Source organism: Poeciliopsis prolifica, unplaced genomic scaffold, assembly GCF_027474105.1.
Source record: "Poeciliopsis prolifica strain line A6 unplaced genomic scaffold, Auburn_PproV2 SCAFFOLD010, whole genome shotgun sequence".
Taxonomy (NCBI): Eukaryota; Metazoa; Chordata; class Actinopteri; order Cyprinodontiformes; family Poeciliidae; genus Poeciliopsis; species Poeciliopsis prolifica.
The window spans coordinates 7673723-7699704 of record NW_026562385.1 but is presented as its reverse complement, the minus strand read 5'-3'; the positions used below and the strand labels follow the sequence as shown (position 1 = coordinate 7699704).

Genomic DNA, 25982 nt, shown 5'->3' with positions numbered 1-25982 from the left:
AAAAAGTTGGATAATCTGACAGAGGGGATGAAAACAAACCCAGGATAAAACTAATTTACAATCAATCTTTCCTTTCTTGCTATTAAGCTCTTCTCTGTATCTACAACTCTTCTACTTATACTATGAAACTTGCCTCTTCTCCCATTCCACAGCGTGAATGATCAGGGTATTAACTATAAGATATTTGAACAAGAGTGAGGAAGCCCAATGTAGGTATAAAGATGCATGGCTGCCATTTAAAGTCCATTACAACATCTAGAATAGCATTTCCAGTGGCCATTTATCAAACCGCCTTCCACACACTAGTCCTTTAAGAAAATCTATAGCCCTATTTTCAAATGAGGTCACTGATCAACAGCGTATTTTTTGATGAACAAAGTTTCAAATACAATGTTAAAGTTTTTTTTTTTCTTTTTTCTAAGATAACTTGCCTGTTTAAATTTGAGCTTGAGGTAAGCACAGATTTTATATGTTGGTTTTTGATTGTACTGAAACAAAGTGAAAATGATATACTATTATAGAAATTCCATCCAGTTAATAAAAGCATTAGACACAGGGTCGGAGACATGAAGCCCATAATTTAGCACACTAAAGTCCTCCCCGCAGAGGACGTTAGACACACTGAACAAAAACTAACCAAAAATATCCATTTTATATTATTTAAGTTTGATTAACCAAATATATTCTTCACACAGTTGGTTAATGGCAACTTGCAATACCTTCTGTGTTCTTAAAAAAAGAATTAAGGCCCTTCATGGGTCTATCTCTTTTATCTAATTTTTTTATTAACTGCAACAATTTCAAATTCAAGGCATGACAAAAATATGCTACTTTCACACTCCTGCAATGCATGTTGACATATTTAGAATTTACAAATATTTACATATTTACAAATTTTTTTTTTGTTTTTTTTCCAAAGATGAAAATTGTTTTACACATTTTGAGAAACACTAAGTTTCTGTCACATGTATTAGGTAAGTGTACCATTGATATGCCTGGTGCGGATATTGCATGTCCACATCCAGTCATTCGGCAAGATGAGATTAATAATTCTTCATCTGCACAGGCAGGACTTCTGCATAATAAAAGTATGAATCTGAATTACATCCATTTAGAGTCAAGCCTATACATTTGTGAAATACTTGCATAAATTATCAATGTGCCACATGTTGTCTGTGATGTATTGAAAATCCCCCATTTCATTTAAATTTTTGATAAGAAAACAATCCGTAGCAGCATGGCTTATCTGGAAAACAATTAAACACACTATAGCATAAGATGCTTCAAATGCAACGCTGTATTTTGGATATTTATGGAAATTAGCATCTTGTACTAAATGTAGTCTGTTGGCTTGTAGCACTTTAATGTTAGTTTTTTGGTGGAAATAAAAATAATACTTATATGTACACTAGATTTATATAAAACAGGTTTATATCATATAAATGACATTTTAGCTTCAATAGCACTAATTCAGTGGACTTGGAAGTTGAGATTGCTTGATGAAGGTTTATGACATGCAACAGGGAATCTTCAAGGCACGGGCACAATACCCTATTATACAAACGTTCAAACTAAACTCCAGCAATGTGCATGTGCATGAAAAATGGCACAGAGATTCTATAATGACGTTTTGCATAACATTAGGTGAGAACTGCAGTCTGCAAGCAATACAAAGCCGAGCTAAGATACATGCGGGTCTTACCTTTTCCCACTCTCTCTCTTTATTGAGAACAATGACAACAAGCTTTGGGTATTCTTGGTAGCCATCCTCTGTGAATGACAAGTCCTTGCCATCCCATGTCACGTTCATCATGTACCTGAGAGCAAAAGGCGCAGATAATTAAGAGGAGTAAGGGGAGAGGATGAGAAGGGCAAGAGAGGAGGAGGAAATAAAATAAGCACAAATCATAATCTGAAACATAAATTTACCATCTACAAGTTGTTCATTTTGCTTGGACTGATGTCACTATCTTTCAAAATTAAAGGAATTAAACAGTTCCAAAAATATGGAAACAATAAAAAGAAATATTTCAATAAATATTTAATAAAATAAATTTTATTAGAAAAAAACAAAACAATCCAAATTATTATGGTCATGTGTAAAACATATCTAAATGTCCCCGTTAAATTATAAATTAAGTGAGACTTTTCTTCATTTTTTTTTTTTTTTAGTTTAACTTCATTAGACAAATCCAGGCCTCATTGCAGTCTGGTCTATATAATCAGGACAACACTTTGACAGAACCTCTCTGACTGCATGAAGATCACAAAAAGAAACAAACTTAAATCTAACAAAATTCAGAAACAAATTACAAGCGAACTTATTGACATCTAAAAATCTGGAAAGTGGTATGAACACTTTTCAGAAGGGTCCAACCAACAAAAATTGCTCCAAGAACATAAAAGACTTTGTGATTTCAAAATGCACAAATATGATCTAAACCACTGTAGGCCACATAAACCTGGGTTGAGATCAGGGCTCACAATTCATCAATCAAAAAAGAGACTGAGCCAAAAGATAGTCTTTGGGAAGATCTAAAGCTAAACTCACTGCTGACCAAAAACTCACTATAATCAGTCAAAAACATTTTCATGATCCCTCACAAAATATGATTTTCTGGACCTGAATGACTTAAAGTGATTATTGGAACCATGAATTTTGGTCTTAATCAGAAAATACTGACGCACAGTCTCATGTGTTATACCTTAAAATGTAATAGTATTAGAATTATGCAGAAGGAAAATGATCTGAATAATACATAAATACAAACAATAAAACATGAAAAACAAAACGTTTCTGGTTCTGGAGGGGCCTAATCAAAGTCTAAGCTTAAATCAATTTGGGATGCTAAGAAATGACCTTACACAGATGTTTCTTGATTTAAAAATGCAAACGGTCTAAATTAAAACAAGGAGAGTGGGCCAAAACTCATTGCCAGTCATCACAAACATTTAATTTGCAAATGTCGCTGCCAAGGGTAACACAGCCAGCCAGTCAGGCTTAGGGGGCAATTACTTTTTCACATAGAGCCAAGTTGGTTTGGATAGCAATTTTGTATCTTAAATTTAAGTTTAATCAAAACTTGAAATTGCTTTTTGTATTCACTCAGGTTATCTTTGACAGTTATTACAATTTTATTTTGTGATGTGAACAAAATTCAATAAGTGTGTTTTTGGGGAAATCATTTTTCATCTTCTGTTTTATGAAAGATGATTTTTCCTTTTTTTGGCCTTTTGATGCAAAGCAATAAAAAACATGGATGTCTTCATCTGAATGAGAGTGAGGACTCCCTGAGACTGATGTATTCCTAATCTGACAGCATGTACTTGAGAATGACATCTGCACTATGGCAGCTTACAGACAGGAAGATTATTATCTAACTCAAGAAATATGATTTTTTTTTTGCTTTATTTTTTTATTTTTATTTTTTAAGTGTAAAGCACAATTTATGTTTTATCCATGGTGATGAAGGTGGATCTGTTAATTAAATCATTTTATTATCTTATTTCTATGAGTGTAGATTGTCTAACATGTAGTTTTTCTTGTTAATTTGCCCAACAAAGTTTTCCTTTTTTATCTGTTTTTCCTTTGGTTAAATCTCCAGAAGTCTGTTTGCAAATTTGGAAAAATAATCAACTGGTCATCTTATTTCCCAGAATCACTTGCCATTGATTCACATATTATTAGGCATAAGACACAAAACACACAACCACGTACACAGACTGTAATGGTTGACCCATATGGCAGGTCACATTAGCTAAGATGGAGGGCAGTAGGGAGATATTCTTGGGTCCACACAGGCTCCACATTAATCATGACTGTCCTTCGCTACTCCTTCTCCTTTACTCCCTCTGTCAGCGCTCCTGTACGACACAGAGGAGTTTGCTCCGATTTTCCTTCCTACTCTGATATGTCTTGAGAGCAGGCGACAGGGTGGACTTCTAAATGGAGCATGTGGCCCAGTGTGCAAAGCCACAGTTTAATGCAGCAGGTGAGGTGTTTCATGTAGGACATTGTGCAAAAGACTTTGGTGCAGTGAAAAGCTGGCAAGTCACAAAAAATGTTTTTTAAGTTGAATGGAGAAAAAAAAAGTAGAAATCTATCAGAAAATGCTTGCTCGTCAGCTTTAAGTGTCTTTGCCCAGTGTGTTGACGCGCTTACAGCATTAGATTCATAATCTTCAGTTTTTGAGTGAGCAGTTAAGAAATATTTTGATATGAATTGTCCCAAAATGACTGTGGCGTACAATACATTCTCATTTAAATTCTAATTTAATTATATTCTGCTTAGTTCATCAAGGAGCTGTTTTAGACATACTACCTCTGGCACAATGGCTCATGAAAAAATAAATAAATACAAATATTATATTGATAGTGCATGGGGTGCAGACTATTGACAGATAGTGTTTGGTGCTAAATGGTGCCCACATGAGCATTCAAGTTGTTGCTGGTGAGAATGAACTCATTAATTAAGTACAATTATTTGGTTTGTAAGGAAGCAAAAGTATTTGATTCTAAGGTGCGTGTTTTGTCAGTTTAGAAATAACCTAGAAACATAGCATGCTGTGAGTGCAAAGGTTATTGATTGAGCAACTTACTCAATCATGGAAAAATTTCCCTGTTAAAAAATGGTAAAAGAAAAAAAAAATCAAACCATGAAATTAATAAAATATATGTCATTAAAATACATCAAGCTTTAAATTTCTAGAAATTGATATTTTTTTATTATTAATTAATCAATTAACACCGCACATCCTTTGAATTGAAGCTAATGTAACACTATTGTTGCATGCTTTCATTAAATATTTAACAGATTGGTTATATGTTGGACTCCTTTTCTGGCAAAAACCCACAGAACAGGTGGACCCACCGGGTGTTGCTAGGATATGGACATAGACTTAAACGTGTTTGTTTCAAAATGACCCCCATCCAACCTGGATGAACATTTCTGCTCACACCTAAACATAGACAACCATGTTCCACACCTCAACAGCACTCCATGTCGCCCCATTAGTTCTGCCACCTACGCTGAAGTAATTGTTTGGTGTTTTTTTTGTCTTGTGTTTTTTTTTTCATTGTCCAATCATCTTCGTATCTGTAACCTCCTTATTCTTCAGGGGGAAAGAAGAGGATGCAGGCGTGGGGAGACAGCAAAGATGGAGCACCCACAGGAATGAGGATGGGTTGGAAGATGAATGAGGCCAAGTGAAAGAGATGGAAAGAATGCATGGCAGGAGAGGAAGAGGACTATCCTTCAACAAGGTTGGGGTAAAAATATCCGCAGAGTTATTTCTTGCTCCTTTCTTCCTATTTTGGCGTATAAGTGATTGTAAAAGTGAAGTGGAAGATGAGCGGGTGGGGGTAATAGTAGCAAAGTAAGCTTAGCATGAGACAGTAGACAGAAAAAGGGCAAAAGAAATTCTGAATTTATGCTTTTTTTCCCCAACAGCGATAAATTCTGCACATTTTCTCTTCTTGTAAAAACACTGCATGTGGCAGACAATAATAACTTTATTAGGGGGACATGTTTTTTATATTTAAATATTTAATTTAAAAGCAACACTTTTTTTTTTTTACATTTTATTTAATTTCATTTCAGCACTTTATTGCTGAAGTAGAATCAGTTTGAACTGATTTCAAATGAGTTCAAACTAAACTGACTTCCTTTGGACCGTACATATTTAAATTCATGGTTACATTGAGTTGTATCCTGTAAAGTGCCTTGATATTATTTTCCTGATGTCAGTTTATGAATTGAACTGACAATAAAAAACCCATTTCAAGTTGTGGTTTACATTATGATAAGAGCTTTGCATTTCATTTGAGGCCGCGCTCCTGAAGCGGGGGTTCTCCCTGCAAGCATGATAAGATGATCTGCGCAAGGCAGCGTGCGTCAGAGATGGAGACATTTATCCTTGTTAAGACAAGGAGTAGTCAGAGCAATGATGTATACTGTCAGAGCACTTGAGATATGTGAAGACCACGAATGCACATGCTATGCTTGTGTGAGAGAAATAAAGGAGAAGCTATTTAAACATGACAAAATCCAGAAGCTTTTCTCCATGTTTACAACGCCAGTCGGCTGTGCAATCACACTATTCAAAAATGTATTAAAAGCATGTTTTTAGGAGGAGTTTAATGACATATCGAGCTCACAAGATAAACAAAAAATACGCAACATTGGTTCAGCTAAAGTGCTTTTGAGAAACCTTATGTTTTCATTTGCAAAATCACAGAGATTTCACAAAACTGTGTTCGAGGTTACAATTTTCATGCTGTTCTTTACAAATTCTACTGATTTCCCAAAGAGCAAAGCAGAGATTCTAAAGTTTTTTTGGGGGCTTTTCTGGCTTTTTCTAGTCAGAGCAATACATAATTGTGTCTTTGCCATATCTGGTTCTGTGCAGTGCTGACCAGATGGCTAGAAGAAGGTTATCACACTCAACCATTCCTTAACAAGAAAGACAAACTTGTCTGGAAAAATTCTGGATGCCAAAAAATCTTCAGTTATGACGTGGAAACTAAAGGAGTCCCATACATCACTCCTATTATTGAAAACCGACGCTGTCTTAAACATTAGCTTTCGAGCCGTGTACCTCTCCCTGATGAAGTATCAAGCTAATTGCAGCCGTTTACAAATCTACTGTTTCTCCATGAACAGCAGAAAGGCAAGCATGTACGATATTGCACGCAATTTATAAAAGTACTATGAAAAGCAGCATGTAATATGCTTTATTTGTTAATTATTTGAACTAAATTTATTCTATTTTATTGTGGTGGTGAAAATGGCAGTAGATCAGTTCATTTGCTTTCCTTAAAAGCAATCACATCATGTTTTTTTTTTTTTTTTACTCTTACTTTCTCCTGCCAGTTGCAACGTTTCACAAGGGACTGCTGAGAGACAACAACCCCAAGGTGAGAAAGTGCAGAAAAGAAACAGCAGTGTCAGAGCAGAGAGATATTCTCATACTTCTGACAAAGGTTAGTAGAGTCACCACCATGGAGGTTTCTGTACCTGCTATGTGTGTTATAAGAATTCAACAGAGGCCCCTTTATTACAATGAATAAAATCAGCAGGTGTTGTTCTGTATTTCCACTGTGAGCCTGCTCAGCAGAAAATTTGGCATAAAAAGTAAACAAGTGCACTTTGCCCCATCTTTTGTACTGCTGGGTTTTTTTTTTCAGATGAAACATACAGTTACATTTATTATTCTCGATCACATTTACAGATGAAAAGGTAGATGTTGACAATGTGACAATATAAAACCACATCTGTCTCAAGGTAGCTGCTGTTTTCATTTGATAAAAGTATCACAATAAATTGTGATACATTGTGATGACTGCAAATAGATTCTGTTCACAAAAACTGATTGTTTCATTTCTTGTTTTTAAGTTTAGGTCCATCTCAAGTGACAGCAACAGGTTTTTGCATGAGTGTGTGCATGTGGGTGTTTGTGCTCACTGAGTTCTAACCATCATACATCACAGCGAGACACTGAAATTACCTGTCAGAACAAAGTACTACCACCTCACCTCTTCCACGCACACACTCACACACTGGTAAATAAGTGCTAAAGCCTTTTAAGGCACACTGTTCAAAATGGCAAGGTGAACAGAACACTGTAAATCTGCCTCGAACGAACACTCTCTTAACAGGGGATATTTCTCTTGTTTCAAAAAATGCACACGCACGCACCCACACACACCTAGAGAGACTCACATACACATTTTATCTAGAGCACAAGCTGTCACTTGTTGTGATTAGGTCACTGGCTGGCTCTCTTAGTTGGTCATTTGTCATTTGTCTCATTTTTTTTGTTTTTGTTAATTTTATTTTTTTATTACTCTGTAAAAAAGATTCATCTTAGCTGTGTCACTGTGGATTTATCATCTCAGCTGTCAGTGAAAAGAGAGTGAAGTATAACTCGATTAAAAGCACAGGATGCTGAGGGCTTAACAAGTCAATGAGACAACTAATTTCTCTGTCATTTCAAATCCATATTCCCAATCAAAATGAGTTAAAAACAGTTAAGGTTAATGTCATTGTTAAACTTTTCTTTGAAACACATGGGACATTAATATCCAAAATATTATGCAGATTTAGAGATACAGGCCATCTGCGTACCTTTTTTGTGTGTAAGAGCAAGAGCGTGTGTCTCCCCAATTCCCCTGACAGAAACTGACAGGTCTAACAACCCACACTGGCCCGTTGCCTCGACCTAGCATTGACCAATCATGTTTCTCATGTCCTGCCCCTAAAGCCCTATTGGCTGAACCCTCTCACCCACAACATAACCATCTGTAGGCACTCATCACCTGGCTAACAACCTAAGGCAGCAGAGAACGTGGAACCCAGAATCAGCTGACTCTGAATATTTCCCATCAGTGTATGAGGGTTTCCTGAGAAAACCACATACACATGATCTGTTAGCTTAGGACTGATGATTATGGACCTACTGGAGTATAAATCATTAAACATATTCTATGAAAAAAACAGTTACTGCAAGTTCCCGACAGAAATTATTCGGTTTGGGAGACAAGTACTTTTTGATATTATTTGTTTCTTTGATTGATTTATTGGTCATTAAAGATAATTTGAACACTTCTTTTGCATTAAATGGAATAGTTGATGTCTGTAATCACATTTTTTTTTGTAACCTGTAATATTTAAGCATGAAAAATAAATAAATAAATGTGTGAATAGATTAATAATTTTTGCATATGTGCAACAGAAACGTAATGGAAAAGCATTTTTCACTGATGTAAAACAGATGCTAGAAAAACTTTCACTTTAACAGGATTGGAAACACACATAACTGGCCCTTCTTGGTAAAAGGATTAATTGTCTTTATGTGCAACTTTGACTTCTCAGCATAATTTCCTCTGGTTTCAAATATAAGATCCATTCTAGTGTACAAAGAGAACCCTTCTGGTTTTGTTTTAGTTAAAAAACACTCAAGCTTGCTTATTTATGTGCATTAATATTCATTTTTTACACATGACTGGGATGTAAACACAGGTTGTGTCTCTTCCCCCGCTGCCAGATGGAAAACCAGACAGAGCTGGCAAAACCTGCAACATCTCCCACTGGCTGTTGGGGGTTGAGCACAAGGAGAGGGAAGCACAGACGAGGAAATGAGATATGCAAGAATTAATGAGAAGAAGAGCAGAAGGACTCATCAAGGAGCTCTTCAGATTGAGAGCATACTCATTTGTAGTGGCTTCCCACTGTTATCCCATCTCAGTTGCTCCTCTGCCTCACTCTTCACTAGCTAAATCACAAACTACCCCTTCAAACTCCATTCACGTCTTTTATTATTATTCTCTCCTGAATTTAGATCTATTGGTCATATGCCCAACAGTGATTGCATATTTTCAGAAATGGCTCATTTATGTAAGATTGACAAACGGACACACTTTAAAAACAGACAATAGGGCACATCAAACATTAAGGCTATATTCACTGTGATTTCTCTTATATTAACTTAACCAGCAATTTTTCACTGAAGCATTTTGCATTAAGTAGCTCGGTTTGTTTTCTTCTAACAGGGAAATCATTGGCATTTTATTGGTAGCAGCTCTGGCAGAATTTGCCATTTTCAGTTCTCATCTCTCCAAATCCTACTTCCATTGTGTATTCATCAACACATATATATATATATATATGTGTGTGTGTGTGTGTGTGGTTATGCATATATGCATAACTACTGCACATAGTGTAATATTGCTTGTAGTTAACTATTTTACTGAAAGTTGTACATAAATAAACCTGAAATGCTCACATCTCATGCATTGCGCCTTCATTGTTTTCTACATCAGTTACATTAATTGGAGTTGTGATAATGTGTGTAGTTTTTATTTGTATTATTTACTTAAGATAACTGCACAGATTTCCAACAATTTTATACCTGAGAATAAATAATTAAAGTGAATGAATTTATAAAGGAAAAGTAATACACATTAATATGAGAATGCAAAATTCTCTTCATATACAAATTCAGAATTTATAGTAAACCAAAAATCTGCTTTCTTGAGACAAACCTTGTGAATTCTACAATATTTTGCATTGTGTAACACATTTGATCAGGATTGTCTAATTCAGTGATTCCCAACTGTGTTTTTCCAGACATAGTTGGAAAAAAATAGAACTTATGGGTTTTTCAGTACAATTTAATAAAGACTAGCATCTGTGGCCACAATGCAGCTTACTACCATCAGTGTGTGAATGTGTCAATAAATGGGTGAATGACTGAAGGAGTGCAAAGCGCTGTGGAGTTCTCAGACTTTACAAAGCATGTAAGTGAAGGCTATTTACCATTTACCAATGTCACGTTTGAAGAGACTAAAATAGCAAAAGAAGGAAACTGAACTGCCAAGATATTCTATGATCAATCCACAGTCCCATGTTTCAGATATCTTATGTTGGAACTTGTTGCTGCACATAAACTAAATTAAATTGAGTCTACGAAATATTTATTTACATTGTGAATGCCAAGAAAGATCCATTAAAAAAACTTACTTGTGTAGTGCGCTCGGCGGGAGCTTCGATGTCTTTTCCATTGGGCCATAACAGGATGTCCTGGCTTCTGGGATGTCACCGTACTCCACCAACATGGCTGCTGCGGCAGACGTTATGATCCCCAGTCCGTCACGAACGCGCGCCTCCAACGGGTAGTCCCAGTCGTCGTACGACACTGAAATCATCCCCGATGGAAACGTTTCTGGTGTTATCTCGGGGTTCCCCGTCGTGAGCGACGGCACAATCCAGATGTAACCGAATCCAGTGAGACCCAGAGAGCGAGCCTCCTCCAAAATGTACACCGCTTCATCTTTAGAGCAGTAAAGCAGGACCACTGGAGACTGGACCTTCTTGAGCATGATCTGAGACCGACTGTCTTCCTCCACGGCATCCAGAGTGATGATATTCTGCAGGTCCCAGCCCACAAAACTAAGGCAATAGAGGGGACAAGAGAAAAATGTTAATATTTAACAAATAGATGATTAACTTTGCTCAAGTGTTGGCTGGGGCAGCCATAATTACCCATTATAGTTGATATCACTGGTCATTGTGGCAAGACTCTTAAGAGGTGCAAGGTGCTGATTGTCAGGGGAAATATATTAAGGCTAAATGGAATGTCAATATTAAAGTCTCTCCTTTAAAATGATTCTGAGGACGTTTTAGCCCATAGAGTAAAAGCAGGAGCTGAACAAACTCGTTATGCAACTCTGAAAGGTTTGAAATAGTTATCGCTGTGTCAATTACAGACCAGAAGCCTGCTGATTAAACCCAACATTAAAAACTAATTATTGGCAACAACTTAGACATCATTTCTCTCAGCTGTTTAAAAAAAGGAGGAGTCACCAATAGACGTACTATTAAAAAAAGAACATCACAGCATAAAAAAAACTATTTAACATGTTATAAATGTTTTTATTTAAATGAGACAATGAATAATTGTTCCAATTGCTAAAAATGTGATAGATGTATTTATAATGACGTCACCTTTAGCATATTTTATTGTAATTTGGATGTTTATACATAGAAATAGATAGACGGTTAACAGTTTGCTGTTCTACTCTGTACAATAACTAATTCTTATTCACTTATTAGAGAGTGTAAGACCTGTGATTTATGCAAAAGGTTTCTAAACAGCCCAGTTTGTTTTTGCTCTTTTCTTTGTTCCTCTGGATTGGACTGGTGGTTCTCTTTCAGCCAGCTAATGGGTAGTGTGCAGAAACAGATGGGAAAAGGGAATAGCTCTAAACTGTGGACATTTAGAGAAAGAACTTCAAGCTGAAGAAAAAATCCAACTAATTATTTCACTGGGCTTGCAAACATAGCTTCTGGAAACTCTGGTCAGTACATTTGACAAGATTATAGCCAATCCACTTAATTCTGTCACTCAAATTTTCACAAAATATATTCCCATTTTATGATTGTATAATATCAAATGACCAGAAACAGTTAAAGTCCCCCAAAATATTATGTTTAATATTATTTGATTCCAATACAAATATATATATATTTTAAAGATGAAGCACCAAACAGTTGCATTTGCTGCCAGATTGTAAAATTATGACATCAAGTATTCCAGCACTCAACTATTCCCAAAATGTTGCACATAATGATCATGTTGGAATGGTTTAGATATGTTCAAAAAAAAGTTTAGCATTTTGGTGAAGAAGCAAATATAAAGTTAATGAGCTTACCTGTTGTCCACTGTAGTTTTTAGGATGTTGATGAACTCCTGGTATCCAGGAAACTTGGACGTGACAATTGAGAACACATGCCAGTCATACTCTTCCATGATGTTCAGCATCAACAGAGCCTCCTGCTGGATGGAAGCACCAAACTGGAAAAATGTCGACTTCACATCCTGTCAGTGTGAGGAATGTTGAGGAAGAGAAAGGTGGGACAAAGAAGAGGGGGGTGGTTGATTAGTTTGAGTAATCAGTTGCATTTTGGTTTCATCTCCCAGATTAATCCACTAGGTTCATACTGCATCACAGAAACATCAATCAAATACAGAGCATTTAAAAGTTGGCAAGAAATGGGTACACACACTCTCCAGCTCCCTCAGCCATACACATAAAAACACAAGCAGAGATTGAAAGTAATAAGCTTCCTGTGAAGGAAATATATGGACGAGGGGCTCCGAACAATTCAATTAAGACAAAATTGGATTGGTGCGGTACAGACGGGCTGCAGAACTCCAGGCCTTGTTCTGGGGAATGAGAGTTGTACTCACTAATATCCACTCCATTAAATCTGACTGAGAATCATTTGCCACTTAATTCAGCCAAACTCAGACATGGACTTGGACAGTGTAGGGAAGCACTATTACATGTGGGCAAATTGTTTCTGTTCATTTATGTAGCATTTAAAATTATGTCATTATAATGTAAAAGTAATTCAATTGAGTGGAATTAAGTAAAACATGTTGAGGAAAGAAGGACTGACACCAGGACAAATACAGGCGTCAGTTTAATGAACGTTTTCCATTTTGATACATATACCACAACTAAGGCCATATGTGCAACTATAGCAAAGCTCACAACATGGTTTTACACTAATTCTTATATATTGCTGTTCAAACTGTAACGAAGTTGAATTGTGTGTTGAAATGCAAAGTCCTTAATGGTGCAAAAGTCAAGTCTGAACAGTCATGAGATGTCCTTTGAGCAAACGCAACACAAACTATTCTCTGAACAAGTAAAATGCTGCTGTTTGTGAAGTATGTCTTGTAATTATACGCTTTTATTAGCTTGATGTTTGTGAGTTATGGCTATATACATATTTAAAATTACAGTGAACTCAAATATCCCACAAAAAAAGCCCCAAAAAACATACTCCACAGTTCATGTTTGAAACATGTTCACAATTCTTTCTGACTTTTTTTTGTCTGTATTTTGACACAATATGTAAACATGCTTCACAAAACTTCTGCTAGTGATTTTTTAAAATCATTTAATCATTTTTAAATATAAACATGCAATATACTGTGGAGACATTTATGTATTTGCCTTGCACGTAAACTCTCCAGTGTGTTTATGGGAATATTTCTCCATCCTTCCAGATCAGGCACTGCTTTCAGATGGAATGCCCTTTCTCACAAACACACTGTATTTTATTGCAAATGTAATGAGTTAAGTGTGCGTCTGGGCTCTGAAGAAGCGTCTGCATACAAAGATTCTTCAACCTTCCTGACTTTGCTTTGCGTGAAGGTGTGGAGTCCGGCTGGAACTGGTAGGGGTCATCTCCAACGTTCCCATATGCTCGATATTGTCTGTAGTTTGAAATGTTGAAAATCTGTTTGTATGATTCAGTTTTAAAAGTTCATTTTCCTGGGTTCTAAGAGGCCTAGTCGAAGCGTTCAAAAACAACATAATTCTACACATGGCTCAATTACACTTGACTCAACACAGTTGGAAAAGTGCTGTTCTGTTGGGAACCAAAACTAGTCCACCATTTTGACAGACGTCCAAGCTGTTTTTAAGCTCTAAATTCCAGTAGCATCATACATTACTGCATTAGATGATGCAAGATGTACTGTAGGGTTTGGATGCTGCTGCTACGCCATGGAAGCCCATTGGAAGAAGCAGTGTATGTATTGATCTTGAGGTAATCTGAAGACCACACAGCAATTGAAGGTACTGACGCCAAGGTTCCAGCTCCTCCTACTGGTTGATTTTGGCTATTGCTATTCCACTCAGCATTAACTTAAGTTTATTTATTTATTTTAAACACAATAAATAGTAAAAAAAAAACTAAAAAAATAAAGTGGGAGTTTTAAAAAATATCCTCCTGACTACATACAAGTTGTCATTAATAGCCCACTTCAAGTTGTCACAGGAAGTTAGTGATTGTAGAGTCTCTAACCTTCAGCGATTTTGATGACTTTGTTAATATTGCATTTTAGTGGCTTTCAGGGCTCAGTGATGGATGAGCAGCCTTTCTGGGGTTCACCCAGCATTTTACTCACTGATTGTTGGAGATAGAATCCAGATTATTAAAATGGCAAATGGTCTATACTTGTACAACGCTTTATCAAATCCAGAACAGTAGGCAAGTAGGTTGAAGTGTCTTGCCCAATAGGACACAGCAACTACAGAGCAAACAAGTCTAAAAATGCCAAAATATAAAAAAGCATGTTCAGCTGGTCAGAATGTGAGTTATATGTGTGATGCAAGATAGAAGGAGGATCAGCATGACCACTGCCCCATCTGGGAAAATTGTGTTCAAATAAGTGTGTTGAACTATCTTGACAATCCATTCTACTCTTAACATTTTAGCGCCTTAAAAGTTGTCAACAAAACTTTACTACGGTCTCTAAATGTCAAAAGTAAGACTTTGCACTGCTTATGCTAAATATGTGCAGGATTCAAAGCATTTCCAATGTTGCGTATAGTTTTACAAGTTTAAGACTTGGATACACCAGAAAAGCAGAAAATTAATGTGTTTCAAGGTTCACTTTATTAAAACCAAATGCTTAACCTCTACTTTTAGTAGAAAGTCATTAATTTTTTAAGTAGACTTGGAACGCAATATAATAAAGAAGAAGATAATGTAGGTCTTAGCTGGTTTATATGATAGCAACACATAGTATTTGCATTTTACAGCAGCATTAATTCACATTAATTTCATATATGTGGGTTCACTGGCACAAATAATTGAAAAAGGAGTATTTGATGAATGGTTATCCTTGCATCTAATTCCTACTGATATTTTAAAACAGAATATGTGTGTGTACAAGAGGTATGTTTTTTATGAAGTATCTTTTTTCAAATATGCATGTCTGATTTTGCTACATTGCTGTGTTTTCTTATTCTTTGCTACATTGAGTTGGCATTTTCTTTTCTCCGTCTTGATAGCTTCTAGGTGAGATGGGATTCCATCGTTGCCTACATTTGTCACTGGAAGAAAATAAGCAAACAGATTCCCATTTCATTCCCTCTACTGTAGATAAAGATCCTTGAGTGTTCTTTAATGATGTTGCATCTGTATGTGAGATTTCCTCACTCTCCACTCAGGCTCAAATGCTCTTTGGAGAATTTGTTGCTCTGTCACTTTTGTGCATTTGCTTGTTTGCGTGTGAGTGTGTGTGTGGTAGACACTGAAACAAGCGATGGCTGAGCATGGTGGGAAAGGAGGGAGGTTACGGTGTAAGACTTGTCAGTCCCTGTGTTCATCATTGCAGCAGAAGAAACTCCCACACTGAGCTGCAATATACAGAGAGTTGTCCACATGGCCGGTCACGGAATATGCAGAAGGAGGTCAAAGTTTTCTGCCTTTCTGTCTATCGAAGCACATGTGTTTGATTGTCTCCTTATAGTTTATGCTTTTTGACACATATAGTATAGTTTGATTCTACTGTTTATGCAGTGTTGGTTTAATAATTTTCCAATGAAGATTGTGAATAAAAAGAAGATTTTAAAGCACACACATACATACAGTGGGGCAGGTGTAATGCGGAGGCAGTGTAAACATTCTCATATACTAATATGGGTGCGTAATTAGTTCAGTAAGTGGGAGAGAGGAGATGCAAGCTATGTAAATTGGGGGTAAAAATATGTGGTAAGGATTACTTCCTGAAGTAATCTGAAACAGAAAAGAAAGGTGTGAATGTGTTGTTGTTGGTCAAAGTGTTTTAGAAATTGCTGATTTACTGAAATTCTTGTGCATAGCCATCTTCTAGGTTTACAAAGTATGGCACTAAAAGACAAAACACCCAGTCAGAGGCAGTTGTATGGTTGAAAAGATCTAAGTTATGTCAAGGGTCAGACAATAAAGAGCAGACGAGTTCAAGATAATGGAAGGGAACAGTTGATGAAATATGCAGAATAATTTCTCTAAAAGCTCAACGTATCAAAAGGTTGCAGTATGCCGCCTACAGCAGCAGAAGGACACACAAGAGACCACTTCAGTCGGCTAAGTCAAGGAAATTAAGAGTACAGTTCTCCATGGCTTACCAATATTGGACAATAATGGCTCAGAAACACATTGCCTGATCCCAAGAGTCTCAATTTTAATAATAGGGTTAGAATTTATTGTGGAACAAAAGCATGGATCCATCCCGGCTTGGATCAACACTTCAGGCTGGTGGTGGCGGTGGTGCCATCGTGTGGCGGATATTTCCGTAGCCCATTTAAGCCCAGTTAGTACCACTTCAGCATACTTTCCAGCAAGATAATCCACCATGCACTTTGTCAAACTAGTTTAAGGATTGCCACATTTAATCAAAATGGTGTCCAACGGTATGTGGACTCTAGCTGGAGATTTGATGATCAGGATATTTGCTTCATGGATGTACAGGTGCAAAATCTGCAACAACTGCATGATGCAACAAATTGCATTGGTTACACAAAAAATAAAATTCTTCTGAAGGATAAGGAGACAGGGGAATGTAATCTGGTACAAACGACTTAAGAGTGTCAGGTGTGTTTAAAATAAAAAGAAATGATTAAAGAGAACATGCACTTGCAACTGAAATATTCACAGACATGCAAACATGGCACATAGGCAGAAGATAGTTTTGTAAAGGAAGAGGAAAAAAAGACCAAAGGAGTGACTGAAGCGCTTTATTGTTCCTAATTGGGATAGCTTGCAATCCGTGACATCGGAAAACAGTCAATCATTGCCTCTCATTTCACCCCTGTCAAGTGTGACATGTCTGCTTTCCACTCACTTTTAGCAATCGGGATTCACACGCAGACAACCTGTCACTTACGTCCTGTCTAACACATTCCCCATTATGTTTTTCCACTTTTAAACTTCACACACTGTTGCACAATCTCAGGCACACCCACAGCGACTCCCGTACAAACACACACCTACTCCACGAGGCAGGACATGGAGTCTACACCGAGATTGAGACGAGTTAAAAATAGCAGTGCTCATATCCTCTGCTGCTAGCATCATGCACTGTCTGGTCTGTTCACACGCACATATACTCAAAACACACACCCGGTCTCATCACAGAAGCAAACACACAGATGAGGCTGTGAAGAACTGAGCATTGAATTTTGGGTGGGGGAAAAAATAAAGCTAATATAACGAACGTCTAAATATTTGTTCCATCAATATCCTTCTATCGCTTCTACATGTCACAGATCCGCTTTTATTTGCTGCTCTGTGGTGAAAGAAGGAGAAAGTAGGGGTAAAAAACTAAAGAAAAATCTTCAGTGGCCAATTGCTAAATATAAACAGACAGGCATAAAAATAGCCAGAGCAAAACAAAAGAGTAGGACGTATCTGCGGAAACCAACTGAAATGCCAAGTCAACAGCACTCCTTATTCAATCCATGAAAGCTACAGCCAAGGTAAAGTTATATAATGTTGGAATCACAATACACATTTCAAATCTTTTGAGTTAAAGCAGATTGTTTCTTTGTTTTGATAGACATGTCAAAAATTGATAGACGTATCAAAAATATTATATATATATACAACATTGTTATTTATGTAAACATGCTGCAGTTGAAAAACCCCCGAAGGTTGTGTTCTTGTATGTAATAATTTACTTACATAAAACACAGTATGTATGTTAACACAGCTTTTCATGAGACATCATAAATTAGCAATCACATTGTCACTCCAGTTAAATCATTTCATGCTTTTTTGTGCACTTAATAAGGGAACAGATACTCAGATACATCAAGTTGACATCATCACAATTATATCTGCTTTCCAACATCAGCTGTTGCCACATGAGATGGCCTTTTCTATTCTATTAAATTCAGTTTATACACCATTAATGCACAATGAATGCCATCTTAAGGTCCTTTACGCAACAAGTACATCCAAGTTACTTCCAAAAATGCAACTGAATGTAATTCAAGCTTTTTCGGAAAGAGATTCAAAGTCAATTTTACATAATCCCAGTTATATGGCAATGTACTCAAGTTTAGTTGATTAAAAGTTATCTATCTAAGGAAACCCAGCCAATCACTCTTCTTCTTGGAACAGTATGCAGTGAGAGTGGATGATTAACTTACTTTCAATTCAAAGAAAATGAAATCACTTCATCAAGGAGAAAATAAATCTAAACACACCGTTTTTCAAGCCAGTTCAAAAGTACAGGAACCAGGGTTTAGTTTTCCCATATAGTCATACTGTTCTATGCCAAACCCTCCTGAAAAGCTGAGGTTTACGCTGACAGCAGGGAATGGGTCAAGTTAAAATAACACGAGGGATTTCAAACTTCACATGATACTCATGATGGTAGAACACACAATGCTTTTTTCTTACATGCCTTACAGATAGCGCCAGATGGTTATTTTAGAGACTTGGTGAAAGGTTGCCCCCCATTTTGGAGTTTTTAAGCAGTGAATTTTGCTTTTGTTTGAATTTCTCACACCCTCCTACTCACTCCATGTGGTGGCAAGATAAAAATGTCTCCCCGTCCAGTCTAGTAGCAAAGACAATGGCGTCATAATTGTACCTAAAGAAACTAGAAAGTCACACATTACTATTTTTGTAGATCTTACTCTGATTTCTCATTTTCGCTGCTTTCAACAAAATAGAAATAAATAAAATAAAACAAAAATTACATAAATATTCACCCCCTTCAAGTCAATGTTTAGAAGATCCTCTTTCCAGCTAAAGCTACTTCTCTGTAGATTTACTTGGTTGCTTCAGATTGTTGTCTTGCTAGAAAATAAATTTTCTGCATAAGAGTGTATAGAAACACTTGAGACACAATCACCCCCTTTAAATATTCACTTTAAAGGGGGTGAATATTTTTGCAGTCACTTATTTCATGTTACATATTTTTAATTTAATTATTATTTTGTAGGAATCAGTTTTCATTTTGACATTAAATGGTTTTGTGGTATTTTCTAAGTCAAAATTAACATTTTGTTCATGATTATTTACAGCAGCAATCAAAAGGATAAAACAAAGAGGTGAATACTTTTTATAGGCCCTGAATGTTGATAACCTGTTTTTTTTTCAATGACACTGAACTGTAAAGACATTGTCGTAAAATTTAAGACCATAAGACTGGAGCAGTTTTATTAAAAGGGCTCGATAAACCAGCACAACAATTAAACATATTGGTATTTTTTTATGTGGTGGAAAATGAAACAAAATACAAACATTGCACTAACCACATTGGTGAAATCACGTTTTTTACTTACTCGGAATGTCTTCAGCAAACACCTTATGAGCCGTCTAAATCGTACTCAGCTTTTTTCTAAATTACAGAGTACAAGCGCAATAAGCAGACCTCACAACTTCACTGTAACAAAGAATAAGTACTTTAAAAGAGTGTTTTTATGTAAAAACAGCATATAACCTTTGTTTGTGTTGGATAATAATTGCATAGAGCAAAAGCCCTGAGCTACAGAGAGGCAAACACACACAGTGACTCTCAAAGAGATAATTAAGCAAGGCTCTATTTGACGTCACAGATGGAATATTTTCGGCATAGAAGCAGTCCATTATAGCATATAACAAACATGGGGAGAGGAAGAGACTTATTCAAAGTTTATCATGAATGTGTGCATGTGTGTAGAGTGTGTGTTTGTTATTGCTGTCGTTTCATTGACGACTTTTTAACAAGCAGTCAAGTCCCCACGGGAAACTGACAACAAAAAAAGTAATATCTCGCTCTTTCGCTTCCTTTTTATATCTTTGTCTTTCTGCACTGGCCTTCTTTTCTCAGTTACTCAATTCTCTAAGTCCAATGGTTTACACTTTGTATGTACTTGTAGTTTGACTGACTCCCTTTCCAGGGTCTATTCTTCCCAACTTGCCTCAAACAACCCACTGTCTATATTTTAAATATAGATAGTGATAAGTTGAACTCCACAAGTTTTTTACTACGCCCTGTCCGCCAGGATCATACTGAACCCATTTGCACTAATACAAGTTTTGTTTGTGTGTGTGGCACATATTTGCCATGCTGCTCCTGAGCGTTGCATTAAGAACACCGGAGTGTTCTTGCAATTTGTTTTTGCAATATAAAAACAAACTGACTCTCTTGTCTCAATTATACATATTTTTGATGTCTGACATCCAAAGCAAGAAAACGTATGTGAATGAAGGGATCTTTGTTTGTTTGAATGTGGTCATGTGGAAATGCATTTTATCCCATAAAAAAGAGGAAGAGAGCTTCAACCATTATGAATAATACATGTGATACATGTAAAATGTTAAAATGCTTTCCGTTCCTGTGGGATATAAATAAATGTCATGTCTTAAGAATAGTTTAGGTTGTGAACTATGAACATGAGTTGAATTAAGAAACAATTTTTGTTGGGAGGAGTAGCTTGGACCGTGCTGAAGTCTACCATATTATGTAGCCTGTTACTACACCTTCTTTGACATTGCATGGTATTTTACTTCACACATTTTCTTATAAAGCTGAGGTTTACACAATTTTGCTGAATAATTGCTGTGTAAGTTGTTGACATTGTTAAAATTGTAGCATACATGCAACCAAAACCACAAACCAAATAAAACAAATTCACACAAATGACATCAAACACACAGATGCACATTTGCTTAAATGTGCATTAATGTGTTAAATTGTGGTCTCATAGTATTGACTGTGAGTGCATCCACACAATGTTTCTAGCTTCAGAAGGTAAGGGGCTTACTTAAGGGAAGTTCTGTGTTTGTGTGTGAGAGTTTGACAGGGTTCTGTGTGTCTGAGCCAGAGGGCTGTGGATCATGCTGAGCTCATTCCAAAGACACAAACAACATAACATAAACCGCAGCACAAAAAGAACTGAGGACCACTCACTAAACAGGACACGAAACAAAATGTCTTGAATTGCACACTTACATTAGTATAGCACAGGGACGTCCATTTATCCTCAACAGCCAAGTGTTTTTTTTTTAGATGTATAAAATTGCATTTTTAGTTATCAGTAAAATTTTATATGATTTTCAGGAAAAACTATGGACGCCTTACCAAGCACATACCAAGTACAATTAGTAATTTAGAAATTTTATTGTGGGGAAAAGTTTTTTAACCTCAAGAGAATAAAAGTTGAAGTTTTCACTGCGTGTCTGATTCAAAAGTAATATTTCTTGTCTTCGCTTTTTTCTACAAACAGAAAAAATGTTCGGGCTGTCAAATTAAGACAGGATCTAGCATGAAAGTATTAAGACAGGATCTAGCATGAAAGTAAACAGTTAATGTATAACGTGTGTGTGTGTGATGATCTCCAACCATTTGGATAAGTTGTTTTTTGGGTCGTGGTGAATGCGTGTGTGTGTCTGTGTGTGTTTTGCTGGTAGATGAAGATTTATCAAAATGTTAAAACTGTGTTTTAATTTATCGCTGTCTCTATCAAGTAGCAGTTCCATCAGTCTTGAGTTTGAGATTTTGAATTTTCAGAGCAAACAGGATGTCACAAATGCGATATCAACTGTGGATATGTGAGTAGCTACTGGCTAATGGTCTCCTAACATTATTGACAACTTAACTTTCTTTTAAAAGTAAGGTTTGCTTATTTAATGTATTTGCAGCTAGATCTTGTTAGCCAGCCAGGACTATAATTTTAAAAGGCAGCAAAAGATACACACAAAAATGACCTCTTGTTTTTAAGGATGAAGCTTTTGGTTGGTAGCTGAAGCTTAAATGCTTGGCAACCATTGGAAAGCTGTAGGACCTGTTCTGTTTAGAAACATAAATGATTCTGACAAAACTACTACTGAAGTCTGGTTTGCTGTTCTGTCTCAGTGCACCTTAGCACATTGCATCTGATGTGGGTTAAAGGTGCCAAATGATGCTCATAAATTAAAGGGACAAGCCACTGTTTCGTTTTAAAATTGCCTTGGTGAGAAAAATTGGGATCTTGTTAGGTCCTTGATTTTCAGCTAAACATACTCAGATCCATTTTGGCTGGGACTACATGAGATTTCTTATTTTGGTAAAAAGACAGAGGTTTTTCTTTGATGCGACTTACTCACTCAATAATAAAAAACGTAGATGGTGAGACATAAAGCAGTACCAAGGACATGTCATCCCCCGTCATAAAAAGCCGTTCTTCTGCCCTGACACACACCAATTTGGGGGTAAATCAATGCAACATAATGTGCTGATAGTTTCCCCCTTGGAGATGAATCAGGCAGCTGTGATGGTAATCGCTAACCGTGCCGGCAATATGAGTGATTCATCACTGCTGCCACTAAGAGACACTGACACCGAGAGACCTACTTTGAAGAGGACAAAAAAGAGCTGGGAGGGCAGAAGGAATGGGTGGAATGAGTGGCAGGAAGATAAATGAGCAGAGGGCAGAGACGAGGTGAGGATAGATGAGAAAAATAGGTGACGCAGAGTGGGAAGAGATATGCTGAATATTGTGGAAATGACTATTATTATCATCGGTGGAGGTTTTTTCTTGGTCAGATCAAAAACCTCTATCGGTCTTATAGTTTTCTTTTATTTACCCTGCAGGGGACAACTGTCATTTAGCCTGTGAGAAAGGAAGGCAAGAAGTAGCTATTACATCCAGCAGTGATAATAGTTAGTAATGTTGCCACTGATGAACAAGTGGCATATCAATTTTCTTCTCTCATACACAAAAAAATAACAGTGATGAAAAAAATAAAGATTATTCCACAATAACAACGACATCATCCTTCAGATTGCCTAAATGTTTTAGGCAATCTGAATCCATGCCTTTCAAGCATGGATTATGATCCAACAATGCTTTTTCTATTCTTGTAATTCTGTGGTACGTTCTGTGGATTATTGTACCAACATTCTTTGTTTAAGAGGTAGAACATTTCATTAATATTTATTGTGGAAAATAAGAATTAAGAACGATTTTTCTGTTTCAAATATGTTTCACGTTTTACAAAATCGTGTATGAAAGATCTGTAGGCATGCACACTAAGTTGATATAGATTTGATTAGTCCCAATATTTGGGTTTTAATGCCCATCCTATTGAATTGGGTCATGTGATTCAAGTTTGTAGGAGCAGGGATGCATCTAAAAGTTGTCTTATTCTTCATGAGATCTTGTGAAGACACGGTTCTCCACCTCCCAAACACTCTGTTGTGTGATTCATTCCCATAAAGATTTTATCACATAGTGAAACTGGCTCAACTCCCTTAGACTGAATAACAATGTAGGAATAGTCCAGAAGATCACAACAAGCGACCACAGCATTGGTGATGAAATTTTTCATGATTGAGTTCGGGCCCTTCATGATGGATACGATGCCACACACTTCACCCAGGACTTCAAGGCGCTGGCAACCGCAAAAATAAACACTAAAGAACTCACTGCAAACTTTCTGTTAAATTGTTCAGAAACATTATTATCCATATAAATATTCCCTCAAGCCATCTACGCATCTACTCTGACCACCAGAGAAAAAACAAATATATTATTTTTGCTTTTTTATTGTAGAAATTTGCTCAATAATTGTAATTCCCTCACATCTTGTCAACATTTGAACAACAAAGATGCAAGATAGAAGAGAAAGACTGAATCGACTTTGTCTCATCTAAATTCATTGTCTCAAGGATCCTGGTACATTCAACGAGTTGAGTTAAGTCAAATGCCCCAAACTCTATTGTCATCTATAAGTGCTCCCATTCCCATTTGATTGGCTGCCAGCGGGGCCTGCAGCATAATTGGCTGGATTTCATTGGCCCAGAAGACAGCTTGGACCCCTGGGAGGAGACCATCAGATGATATCTGTTAACAACTCACGCAGTTTTTTTTATTATTTTTTTTCACACACACCCATCCACGTGCATGCACACATCTACCCACAAAGAGCCACAGGGAAATTCCCTGATGCCTAATGTACCTATTGCTATCACAGATGGGTCGCTTTGTTTCACACAAGAGCAGTAAAGAGAGGCAAATGAATGAAAAAACCGGGAGACTGGCAGCTATTGCTGAAAACTGAACCGTGAGAAAAGCAATACCCTGGAAAGAATGAGGTGAAGAAACGAGGAGGGAAAAGGTGAGAAACGCGGTCGGGCTAAATAATTAATGAACACCAGGAGTAAACTTGCATCAAGTTTGTGAGGTGTCAGAGGCACTTAAGGGGTTTTACACAGAATGGTTTTCAAACTAATCTTGTCCCACTCTCTTTGCAGATTAACATTAAGAATGTAATGATACGAGCATTTTGTCCCAGGATTATTGTGAGCAATACCATTGCAATAGCAAAAATAATCACAGTTTTGTTTTGTATTTCAGTAAAAAAAAAACAAAAAAAAACCAACGTTATTTTACATACTATACTGTGATAAAGTTCTTTTTTATTTTTTGCATTTGTCACCTTCTTATATTCAGTGGGTTTAATTTTCAGCTTATCCAGTCATGTTCAACAAAAATACTCTATTTCACTAACTCCTCAACTAAATGCATTGCACACACACGCGTATGCATGCATATTTAGGATGTAAAAAAGGCATAAAAAAACATGGCCATGTTAATGAAAATATTTGCTTAAAGGTTATTTTCAAAAAGTACTTTAATTCTGACAAATTAGCCTTATGCATTTTCAGGTTTATTGGTTATAACTTTAAACTTGAACTCTGGAAGACTTGCTGCAAAAAAAAATCCAAAACAGGCTTATTTGTTTATGATGTCCAAATAAATAATAGCCACTTCTCTGCTCTTTTGAAGTGCAAAAGGCAACTATAGGTGTGAAATAATCGCCAGTGATGAAACGAAGGATGGATGAATGTCCCTCAGTGCAATGATAACTGAGGCTTTTGTTTAACCTTTGTTTTAAGAGAAAAAGTTTTGTTCATCTAATTTAAGTCATCTTAATATTGAAATTAAATGTAACATGTCTTGGCAATTCTAAGCACGTTTATCTGAGCTGCTCCATGACCGAGACTCATGCTGGCAATAAATAACTGGAGGAAAAAGGTTTGGATTGAATTCATACTCATGAAAAATGGTGTACATCATATTAAGAATACATGAATGGTTGTGTAATGTACACTTTTAAATATTTATAGAGGCTTGTAGAAGAAACAACAACAGAAAAGATTTAAAAAGGTAATTAAACCATCTTTTTTGTCATGTCCAGATGAAGGGCAAACTATCATGTGACGTTGTCAACAACTAGTACGATGACAACAAGAATGAGTCATCACTGAAGCCGGTTAGAAAATAAACGTCTTCCAGAATCAGGGTCAGCCTCGCACAGCCTTCACGGGGTCTCTTGTATGAGCTCCAAGGTCAGTTACACTGTCTGACTTGATTTGTGAGCAGAGAGGAGCATCTGTGGATCACTGCTCACACAAGAGAGGGGCGACGACTTAACTAGGTCAGAAACATATTTGTACACGGAGGTCTGAGAACCACGTCAAGACGCTGGTGCGCCTTGTAAATCCGGTTACATGGATTTGGGAACTTTCTCCTCAGGTTTTATTCTGGAGAGTATGGCGAAGTGGCTGAAACGGCACTTTGACCACTGAAGATATCTCGAACACTACAGCTGAAAGTCAAATTTCTCTCACGGGGAATTAGGCAGCAGAGGAAAAGAGAAG

General features: G+C 36.7%; 1 protein-coding gene across 2 annotated transcripts in view; it reads right to left on the bottom strand.

Moving 5' to 3' along the window:
• Positions 1-25982, bottom strand: part of grin2aa (glutamate receptor, ionotropic, N-methyl D-aspartate 2A, a) — a 151157-nt gene that overhangs the window by 38844 nt on the left and 86331 nt on the right. For both annotated transcript variants that reach the window (XM_055035359.1, XM_055035358.1), the window contains 3 exons: positions 12211-12377; positions 10520-10948; positions 1703-1817 (listed from right to left, as the gene is read on the bottom strand). In XM_055035359.1, the coding sequence (XP_054891334.1) occupies positions 1703-1817; positions 10520-10948; positions 12211-12377 (711 nt within the window). The remainder of the gene's footprint in view (positions 1-1702; positions 1818-10519; positions 10949-12210; positions 12378-25982) is intronic.